At 41.4% G+C, this 11,062-nt stretch overlaps 1 protein-coding gene across 2 annotated transcripts; it reads right to left on the reverse strand.

Moving 5' to 3' along the window:
• Window positions 1–439: 439 nt before the first annotated feature.
• and2 (actinodin2) lies at window positions 440–6,507 on the reverse strand. 2 transcript variants are annotated; one of them, XM_071492463.1, is made up of 6 exons: window positions 6,381–6,507; window positions 5,731–5,821; window positions 4,523–4,567; window positions 2,973–3,136; window positions 1,559–2,455; window positions 440–1,332 (listed from the first exon to the last, which is right to left on the reverse strand). In XM_071492463.1, the coding sequence occupies exons 2-6, from the start codon at window positions 5,801–5,803 to the stop codon at window positions 919–921; spliced, it is 1,593 nt and encodes a 530-aa protein (XP_071348564.1). In that variant the 5' UTR covers window positions 5,804–5,821; window positions 6,381–6,507; the 3' UTR covers window positions 440–918. The 2 variants fall into 2 exon arrangements, with proteins under 2 accessions (XP_071348564.1, XP_071348565.1); XM_071492464.1 differs by having other exon boundaries at window positions 6,371–6,507.
• Window positions 6,508–11,062: the final 4,555 nt, after the last annotated feature.

Consider the following 11,062-nt stretch of genomic DNA (forward strand, 5'->3'; position numbering starts at 1 on the left):
AACTCTCAGGGAATGGGTGTATGGATGTTTTGCAAATGTAGTCTAAGTTCCATTTACCTCCATTGTACTAGGGTGTAGCTCTAATTCATTAGGGTTTTTTTGTAGTGTGAGGTACTATCATACAAAGCACATATTTTTGGTGATTATGTGTGAATATAAAATGTGCAGCGACAATTAGCTTCTCTCATAACGGTGAGGCATAAACTAGCGCAGTGTGCCAGCTGGCAAACTGAGGCTCAACTACATGCTGCATGCTAACTGCACAACAGGAGACTGATTTGCTGAAATACTGTGTGCATTTAAACTACAGGCCCCGCTAAAAAACATTCAAAATGTTTATTGTGTACTTCAGAGTTAAGGAGTAGAGTTCTGCTGCTGTCTGATATGTCTCTGATCTTCGTGTGTGGCTTGTTAAACCTTTGGAAGGAAAATTCAGGAGTTTTTCAAATCCTTTTTATTTAGAACTTCATAAAAACTAAACAGATGAAGCGCTATGAGGTTTAGAGTTACAGAAAACTGTGGAAAACAACATTAAATACACTCAGGATAACTCAAATGGAAAGAGAGAATGTACAACAGAGAGAAATTCTTGCCCGCTGACACATAATCAAACTACACCTACTCTATCACACATCTATACATACCAATCTTTTCTACAAACATACATACACAAAGTATTTAATCCACATGTTCTATGTTGCTTGGACCTTTCATTGTTCGCCCTTTCTAAAAACAGACCAAAATTAGGAAACCTTCAGATTGTTTGGAGAAATCAGTTTCGCTATGTAAACTTTGTAATGAACTGATGAAGGTTGTTGTCCATTAAGTCCAGAAAAAATAGGGACTACTGAGTTATCCCCATTCTCCATTATTATCTAGCAGAAGCAGCTGGTTCTGTTGCTACGTTATATCTGGATTCTACTTGTACTGGCTCATGACGCTCTTGAGGAAGTCTTCAAAGCGTGGGACTGCAGACTGTGGGACAGCAGCCTCCTTGGCAGGCTCATCGGCAGCTTTCTCCTCAGCAGTGGCAGGCTCATCAGCAGCAGCAGGCTCAGCGCGACGCAGGCGGCAGTTGTAGTCATACTCTGGGTCGCAGTCTGGGTCAGGCAGGATTATGCCGTCTTTGCTGGGCTTTGGGGCCTCAACACCAGACGGTGAAGCAACTTTGCCGCAGTTGGGGTCGAATGGATGGCAGAACGGCTTGGCTGGAGCCTTGATGTCAGCTTTGGCCTTGGGGCCAGACTTCACTGGGGTGCAGTCTTTGTCATAGTGCACATAGCAGTCGTAGCCCTCCTTGGTCTTGCCGCGGACGCCGAGCTGGTAGCGGACCTGGTTGATTGATCGATTGATTTGTGTTTTTGGTTCAAAACAGATGAAAAGCAGATTGAATGCAAATGAAAGCATCATGAAACACCCATTTCATTTCACTACATCATTTAATAAACCAAATTAAAAGGAAGAAACAATTAATAGAACCATTCAACAAGCAAGATTACGCTAGGTTAGTCAAAACACTGAACTATTTAATCCTAGTAGCAGGACTTCAAATTCAGACCTGGTGCTCGGGGATCTGTGGGGGGGGCTTGCGCAGGGCAGCGGCGGCTGCCAGTATGCAGTATGGATCATAGCGAGGATCACAGGACAGAGGAGCAGCAGGAGGTGCAGGCTCATCCTTAGGGGCGTACTCCAGGACAGGCTTGGTGAGGCCAGACAGCTTGGTGGCAGTCAGGGGGTTGCAGCCAGCGTCAAACAGAGGGTTGCAGTGTTGCTCCTTAGGAGCCTCCTCAGCAGAGAGGGGAGCAGGAGCAGCGACGTTGGTCACACACAGAGGATCGACTGCTGGGTCACAGCTAGGGTAGAGCAGGTGGTAGAAGCCTGTTGGGGCCTTCTGGACCAGAATGGGCTTGCAGTAGGGGTCCTTGGGGTCACATTTGAGGGAAGCATAGGATGGGGCTGGGCCAGGAGCTGGGCGGTAGCCATAAGCTGCTCTCAGGTGGTACTGCAGACACTCCACATCTTCAGCGTTGCAGATCCTCAGCAGCTCACTCTTCTGCTCGGCACTGAGGAAGGGCTCCAGGACGGGGGCATAGTAGTAGAAGCCAGTGGGGCTCTTCAGGGGCATGGGCAGCATGGGCGTAAAGATGGGAGCTGGTACCTTGGCTGGAGCTGGCTCAGGCTCTGGGGCCGCAGCGCTGGGGACGAGGGGGAAGAGGCAGTAGGGGTCGATGTAGGGGTTGCACAGCTTGACAGCAGCAGACTTGATAGGGGCAGGCATCACCACTGCAGCCTTTGGCTTGCTGGTGGACTCTGCAATGCACTCGGGATCATCAGAATTGGCACAAGTCTTGTAGATTTCACTGAGGTGCTTGAGGTAGTGGTTGAAGGTGGGCCCTTCCTCTGACCTGTGCTTGTTCTGCAGGTACGCCATGTACATACGATCCAGATCCTCAATCTGACGAGCAGGATGAAAAAGAGACTAAATGAATAAATGTTCTCTGATCCAAAATGATTCACATACCACAGGGAATAAAACAGATAATAAAACTAAAACTAAAAGAATTCAAATGAAGCTTCTGATAGATGAAAACTTCAAGACAAACCCTCTGTGGAGTAATACGTGTACTTTTTCAGCGCGCTGTCTTGTAACTCAAACCATAAGCCTGACTATTAAACCACAGAGGTCTCACTGGCACTACAAATGCATGCAGGAACATGAGCTGCATTAAAAAGTATTTTAGCATTTTAAAGGGTAATGCAATATTAAAATGTTTATATAAGCATAGTCTGAGCAATAGCAAAAGCAAGAATTATTGCCATGAAAAAAAGGAACCTTTTAAATCTGTATCAAAATCTGTCTTTGTCACTTTTGCAAACTAGTGACGCAAAATGTTGAGTCAATTTAAAAAGAACAGTTTCATAATCCTGACTGGGAGAAACTGAATAATTAATGTGAAACAAACTCCACTCACTCCCTCCTGGTTGTGGCTGTCCATGAAGTACTTATACCATCCCCAGAAATCTGGCAGGCGCTTGAACTGGGGCAAAGCCAAGACGGGGACGTTCCTTCTGTTGCGAACGAGTTGCTTCAGGTTGGCCATGGCCTCGGCTTTCACATCATCAGACGCTGCAGTCACTGATGGGAGAAGAGAGAGGGAGAAAGGTGAACTAAATTAACTGTGCTGGTGAATTCATACTGGTATGTGTGGGTATAAAAGAAAAAACTGCACTGCGTGTTATGTCCTCACAGTGATCTTAGTTCACTAAGACATGGGGGAAATGGCCTCGCTCTGTCTGCAGATTATAAAGTGCACATACCAGCACTTCAAAGACTTACTGATTAATGCTATTTCTTTTTGTTTGATATGTACAAATACAAAGTGTAAAAAGGTTCATTTGCCATTTTATGGGAGGTTATGCTGTAATAACTTGTAGCTGTTTACCCCTATTTTCAGTCTCTGTTTAGCTACATGAACCAGCTGCTGGATGTAGCTTCATATTTACCATTCTGCCACAGGGGTGTTGTCAGTCTTATCACCTAAAGCAATCGCATATTTGTGTTTTGTCTGTATGTAAAGGCTTCCCAGTAGTTTTTGTTCTGTTGTCTTTGTAACTGAATGAGTTATGTTTGTGGATAAGATATACAAGATGTTCTGTGGTATTTGATTTAAGTAGATGGACTACATCATGCTGTTTGGTGCTGCTGGTATTTTATCTCCCCAGAGATGATTTAGAATTCATATAAAGCAGCCCAGTTCAACAATATCACAAACTACTAACAAAAACTGAGAATTAGAACATCACAAAGGTATTTCTGGCAGGGTTTTTCGATGGTCCTTCAACCTGAGCAACCATTTAGGTTGTTTGTCCCTACCCTCTGATATGACCCATGGGAGTGTCCCCTGCAGTAGGCCAAACCTTTGTCATCATGGTTATGATAATAATAAACATGCAGTTAAGGTTGTGGAACAGTCGTGACTAAAAGAAACAACGTCGACTATTGATTTCAGATCTCCTCTGTCAAAGTCCTGTGTTTTGCCGATCGATCTACCCCAACCTCCCCTGACCGCAGAGTTTGTTCAAAATTACTTCAGCCCGTGGAGGTCACCTAACAATAAAATGTAACCATGAGTTGTAATAAGCTGCTTGCACTGACAACCTCTGGGCTTGTTTTTCAGTGAAGGACAGTCGCTGAAACTACTGATTACTTTCACTATCAGTTAATCTGCAGAACTTTCTATGAGATCAGTTAATATCAGTTAATAATTTGGTCTGTTGAATATCAGTGTAAAGTAGACAGTAAAAATGCCAAGCTCAAGACAATGCTTGGTTTTTTTTGTTTTTTTTATAGCATCATAGCATCATATAAGTCAAATAAAAGTAGGAAATCTTCACATTTGAGAGACTGTACCTGCTAAATTTGTGTTTTTTGACATGTACAGCATATATCTTAGTTTAAAGATCCATGATTTACGTGACTAAAAAGCCAGTGTGTCCTACATGCCGTGTCATTGGTCTTTACCTTCCTCCTCCTTGTGCTGCTCCACTGGAACCGCCCCCAGAAACTCTGTAAAACACAACCAGCAGCCACATTAGCAGCAGCAGGGATATTAGTTGACTAGGACCAGATGTTGAGCTTTCCCTCAACATCAGGGAAAATGCTGACCCGCTAATAAGCCCCTGGGTGAAACGCGGCAGGTGCTGGGGCTCTGGCGCCCCGGCACAGGCTGCATCCTGTAGATTAAACACCCCCACCCCACTCCTCCTCCTTCAGACCCCCACCCAGACCCACACACTCTCAGTTAGGCTTTGAAAACCAGACTGGGGGAGTTTATACAACTAATGGGGGCCCCCTTAATGTTAACCTGTAAAACTACAAAGAGCAGGCCCTCACACAAACCAATTACCAATATACTGTTAAAGCAGAAGATGGAGAGGAGGGGACATGTCTGTGTGCATCCCTGTTTCCACATATGGAGTATCTTTTGCTCCACCAGGGGTTTCTGTCAGAAGTTTATGAGTATGAGAAAACAGTTGAGTCAGCTGATTATGGCAGAAACTTCCAGTTTTATTAATATGGAAAATCTCCCAAAGGACCAAGGATGAATGTCTTTTTATCACTCCAGAAAGATTTTGTTGTACGTAAGAATACTCTGCCATCAACAAGACATGCTGCTTCACTGTTAGGGAGATAAGAGTAATGGTGTCTTTATACCGCTGTGCCAAAGATTAATGTGCCACCGCCCAGGGAAGTAACAAGGAGTTTTTGAAACAGGCTGCTTCTTCTTATACATCCCCATCCTTCATAATATATTTTGAAAAAAAAAAAAAATGGGGAGGAAGAAGTGCTTGGCTCTTGTACTTCAGCCTCTATTCAGTATTCAACTTAAGTCAAAGTACGTAAGTATTATTAGCAATATGTGCTTTAAGTATCAAAATTAAAAGTATTTGTTATGCAGACAAAAAGCCCATGTGATTGTAATATTGTTCTATATTTAGTCATTATATATTATTATATATTGCCACTGATTCATTAAAAGTGAAAGTAGCATTTTACAGTTGTACTTGGTCAAAGTGGAGTTTATTTAACTACATTATACCGTACACTGTTTTAATCCGAATTAATGTACCATATTTTATCAACTGATCACATGTTTTCCATGTCAAATCTAGCAGCTTAACTGGTAGTGAAGTAGTAGTAGTGGTTAAAATTTGTAATTGAAGTCTCACCTGGTAATAAAACAATGGCTAACAGGAACCCTGTGTGGATCAGGGACAGTGATGGTCGTCCAACCCGAGCCATTTTCAGTTTTATGTGCTTTCCTGAGGAAAAAGACAGAAACAATATTAAGTGATAACGTTGGAACAGAATTGTATTTGCAGGATGAACTTCTGGCTGTAACATTACAATGCAACTACACTTGGATTGATCCCTGCATCTTTTGGTTTTTGTGTAAGTTTTTCAGCAAACTGTTAGATACAGAAATCCATGAGAGGACAATGCACATGGAACAAAGAGACTGCTTTAATTTAACTGGCTGGATCCAAGACAATAGAGAGGATTGGGGACATGCTGTAATAGAGCTTTTCAGGGATTAGAGAGAAAAACAAGACTTCAGTTCTGAATATCAGAATATCAAATAGAGGCAGACTGGACTGAACAATCAAACAGGCAAAACCTTGAGATGTACTTCTCTATTACTGCATGGGTGGATGTTGAGTTACAGCTGCTGTGATCAAAAAGAGAGATTGTCTCCTCTAGTTTCACTCAGGCTTACAGGAATTTCTCACTTCTCATCCAAAAAAGGAGGTAGTCACTGTAGCTCTATTAACCAAAAATATATCATCTCTAGCATGAGAAGCGCTCTCACCTGTCCTTACCTGCAAAGGTGTTGAAGTTGTGGCCTCCTGAGATCACCTCTGGATCCAGCGGCTCTCTGGATCAAGCTTCTTGACGGGGGGAGGGAGCTTGCTGCACTGTGGTGTAAGCTGTCTAAACCCTCTACCTCTCTGTACCCCTGTATGGGACTGACAGGCAGGGAAACATTTTTAAGGAGCCCACTTGATCATTAAAAACAAAAAGGCATGTCATACAGCTCCGGCGTGCTGTTAGACGCTCCAGGATTGGCTCCTGCACTGCCATCCATCCAACCAATAGGGGTCCTGTAATTAGGAGAGGTGAGCAGCACAAACGCTCTCAGTGGAGAAACATTAACAAGGTGCCATTTAGCGTCGGGTTTCTTTCCTCACAGGTTTGGAATTTGGGGTCATCATGTGAGGTGACACTGTATCTAATCTACTAGTTGATTTTCAGATTTGACATTTACATAAATGGCTCAGTGGGTGCAAACTTAAAAACTGCAAGCCATTGAATCCACACAGCTGCAGGCCTATGTTACAGAAGCGCAGATTTATGAAGAAGCGCCTGCGGCTATTGCAGATGTGGCGCCGATAAAACATTCATTAGAAACAGTAGAACAAGGGGTAGTCCTGATATTTATGGTACTTTCCTGATGATACACAAGAAAAAGCATTCATAAGCATCTAGTGACAAATTAGTATTAGTATAAAACAACAGCTTCCCATACAACTGCACATAAATTAAAGGAATCAGTCTTTTGTGTTTATTCTTGTGCTTAATCTCCATAGGAAGAAACTGACTGCAAAGAATAAAAACTACCCCTGACATGATAACTGTGTTGCATCACTATATTGACAAATATGTGAGCAACATTGTAGGATGACAGGAACCTGACTCACTTCATGTCAGTGATGCAACAATACATCCAAGCAGGAGTTGCACCAGCCTATTGGATGGTATTTCTAAACTTGTCAGCCATAATGTCAGAACTCTGCATCCAGCTACTCTTTTTACTGTTACTCGGCTGTTTTTCTATATATTCTAAAAAAACTTTTCCTGAAAGTCTGATTCTGCAGCTCACTTGGATTGGTGTTTTTTTTTTTTTTTTGTGACCATTCATGAATTCACAGATTATTCAAATCTCTCTCATCAATACATTCACCTAAAACATTTTGCAAATACACAGGTAAGAAAATAACCTCCTAAAAACACCTTGCATATGAATGTTTTTATTCAGCAACATGGAGACTGAAGCTCGAGTCATTAGAAGAACTAGGCCTCAAACAGCGGGCCACTAATGAAGCAAACTGCTGCTGCTGTAGAAGCCAGAGCCATTAGGACCAACATGCCAACAACACTGTTTGTGTGGTACAGGATCCTGATGCCTGGATTGTGCCACGTAGCCTTTACAGCCTACAGCCTGCGTCAGTGGAACATACAGTACATGTGTAGATAGGAGCTATGGAAACCAGAAACATCAGCTGACTGGATGTATATACATACAGCCCTGTCAGATGAGTAAAAAAAAAAAAAAGTGGATATAGTTACATTTTTCCTGCAACTGGACTGGCAGGTTTGTATACTGAGGTATCAACCATTTATCCGCAAATTGTAGTAACTATTTCAACTGTTTGTCCATTGCTTGTTTAGACCTCTACTCATTAACACTCTGAAACCTGTGGTGTGACAGCCCACTCGATAGTTGGAGTTTTTTTTTAATTCAAACATAATTTTTTCAAATAAGTTGAGCTCGTTCACAGTCTTGCCACGTACCTCCTGGCACCTGCAGAATTACCTCTGGGGTACAAGTACCCTGGCTGGGAATCACTTAAGTTGTACAGTGTGTATGCACGGCAGAGCTTCGGTTATAAATGTCAATATTGTCTATATTAAATTAAAAACTAAGCTAAATCTAGTTATTCTGCTTTAAGCATTGTCTGCTACTCAGTTCCCAAATGCTGCTTTTCTACACTCATATTGTTTGTCCCCTCAGACCGTGCCTGACTGATGATGACTCAGCCCAGGCTATGATCCCTGCCATTTACTCATTTAAGAATAACTGAAGCTGTTTGTCTTCTTCAGTTTAAAGCAGAACAGCCATCAGGAGAGATGTCTGTCTCCTTTATTGAATGGAAAATTCACAGCAACATAACAGAAATTTGGTAAGAAAACATCATTAAGCGTCTCGTGCTACTTGTGAAAGAAAAGCTCATTAAAAACACAGACCCTTGTTAAATGGCGATGCCTGTCAAATGGTTTTATGTAAATGCTTGAGTTGTGGTTAAAGTTGCATGTCAGCCACAAATAATTCACTCTGTCATTATTAATCATTAAAAGCTGTGTTGACAAATTAGAGAGGGAGCGAAAGTTTGATTGAATTAACGAACAAAAAACTTCAAAACTTCATTTATTAGTACGAACAACACTAGAATGAAAGTCAAAATAATGGATGATGTGACAGCAGCTCATATATTAAATTTCAAATATATGCTCTAGCTTACAGCTGTCAGTGTTTAAATCAAATTACATAGTTTGAAAATCTAAGACATTCAGTGAAATGTTTATGTCTTTGTTGCAGTCAGTTTTTAGAGAGAATAACAGCTCATGCTTATTTGTTGGGGCATATTCATGCATTCCAGCGAATGTAAAGAAAACGAGTCCATAGGTCGTTTGTGCAGCAGGTCATTAGTGACGTTAGGCGACAGTAATTACGCAGGAGCAAAAGGAAAAGTGTGGTGACATAGTATATAGAGTCACAAAGTCCTCAATGAAGGAAGTTGGGGTGGATGAATGGGTCAACAAAACACAGGAATATGACACAGGAGAGCGGGCGTTTGATTCCCATGTGAAAGTAGCAGTTTATGTTGTCTCTATTCTCCATGACCGGTTAATAAAGTTAACATTGTTATTATTGTAACCATGACAACAAAGCTTGTCTAACGTTAAGGAAATACTTGTTTTAACCAAAATTACAATATTTTCCGAAACCTAATGCAGTAGTTTTAGTGCCTAAACCTAACAAAGCCGTGGCCGTTATTATAGTAACTAAGGCAAGGAAGGTAGGTACGCCACTCACAGTACAGGCCACGTTTTTATTATTGTAATCATGACAACCAACGTACAGTACACCTGCCATCATAGGGCACTATTTCTGGAGAAATTCCTGTGTCGTATCAGAGGATTGAAAAAAACGACCTATATGGTTGTTCAGGTTGGGGGACTTGTTGGGATGAATTGCTGTGATTGGTTTATAACCAAATATCTGCAAAACTAATGACGTTCCCATCATCCTCAGTTGCACTTCATGTTTAATGCTAATTAGCAGAAATTAGCATGTCAACACAGTACATCAAGATGGTGAACATTGTAATCCTTATCAGCATGTTAGCACTGTGACATGTAAGCATGCAAAGTTAGCATTTAGCTCAAAGCACTGCTGTGTCTTAATACAGCTTTGAAGAGAAGCTGGCTGTAGACTCTTATTCCTGTAAATGAAATATAAATTACAGCCTGTTCTTGTTGAATCTCCACATTGTCCTGCACATCCAGAATTCGTTAGAGCATTTCAGAGTTTGGATTTCATTCCGCAGAGAGAATTATTTCCATGCCTTGACAGATGTAAAAGTTATATTGTGCCTTGCCTAGGAGGCTAATCATGACTTTCTAAAACCTGTTTCCTGCTATTACAGACACCTCTGTTAATTGGCCCTGATCCATGAGTCTGTGCTTCACGTTGGAAACCCCAATCAGACAGGACATTGTGTGTACTGCTATTTAATGCACCACCAAGTTTTTTGTTGTTTTTTTTTTCTTTGGGCGTAATTAATACTATTGTCTTGTACATAACGGTTGGACATGGCTGTGCTGACAGCACAGTTCTCTGTTTTGCTGAATCTGTACAGCAAGCTTTTAAAAACCTGCAGTTTGCAGTTTGTGCTCTACAGAAGTCTCTTATCAGTCTACAACTTGTGCTGAATAATAATAAAACCTCCATATCCTCTTGGACAAAACTGTAAATATTATTGACCTTCAGTTCTGCCCCTCCCTTGGTGCTGATAGTGAGGGAGTCTCTCATTATACTGTAAATACTTTTCTGATTTGATCAGATCCACCTTACTGACTGTGACTGAGGATGAAAAATGCCAAATGTTGCAAAGCAAAAGAGAGACTGCTCTCTCACATGTTCTGCAGGCAACATTTTGAGTCAGTCTTTTTACACAGTGGTGATGTAATTTTCAGACATGTAGCAGTCTGTGTGTTGTTTAGCCTGGCTGATAGCTACAGATGCCAACAGTACTCACTACATTTTATTGGAAAAACTCTGATGGCTTTCTCATATGTGAGGGAAGTATTGGTTTATATAATGCTCTCCTCTCCCATGTCTTATTTTCTGTATTGGCTGCAGTTTAGCTCACCCAGTGCTGCCTGATGCTTTAGCTTTATCAGATTAGCTTTCACATTCTGTACTTCATATTCCTGGAATAAACTATGAGATTTCCTGTAGTTTAAATATTTGGCTGTAATGGAACAATTAAATAGTCTTATAATTAACCTTATTATCAGCTCAGCAAACGGCTGCACAGTATAGATAAATAAATATCACAATATAAATATATATGATGAAATGGCAAGTGTGGGCTAAAGTACACAGAAAATCTGATTTAAAAGTTCATTCTTAGACCAACATTTCACTGGAGCATT

The sequence above is a fragment of the Trachinotus anak genome, unplaced genomic scaffold, assembly GCF_046630095.1.
Source record: "Trachinotus anak isolate AG129_WGS33_773 ecotype Australia unplaced genomic scaffold, CSIRO_AGI_Tana_v1 ptg000012l, whole genome shotgun sequence".
Lineage (NCBI taxonomy): Eukaryota > Metazoa > Chordata > Actinopteri > Carangiformes > Carangidae > Trachinotus > Trachinotus anak.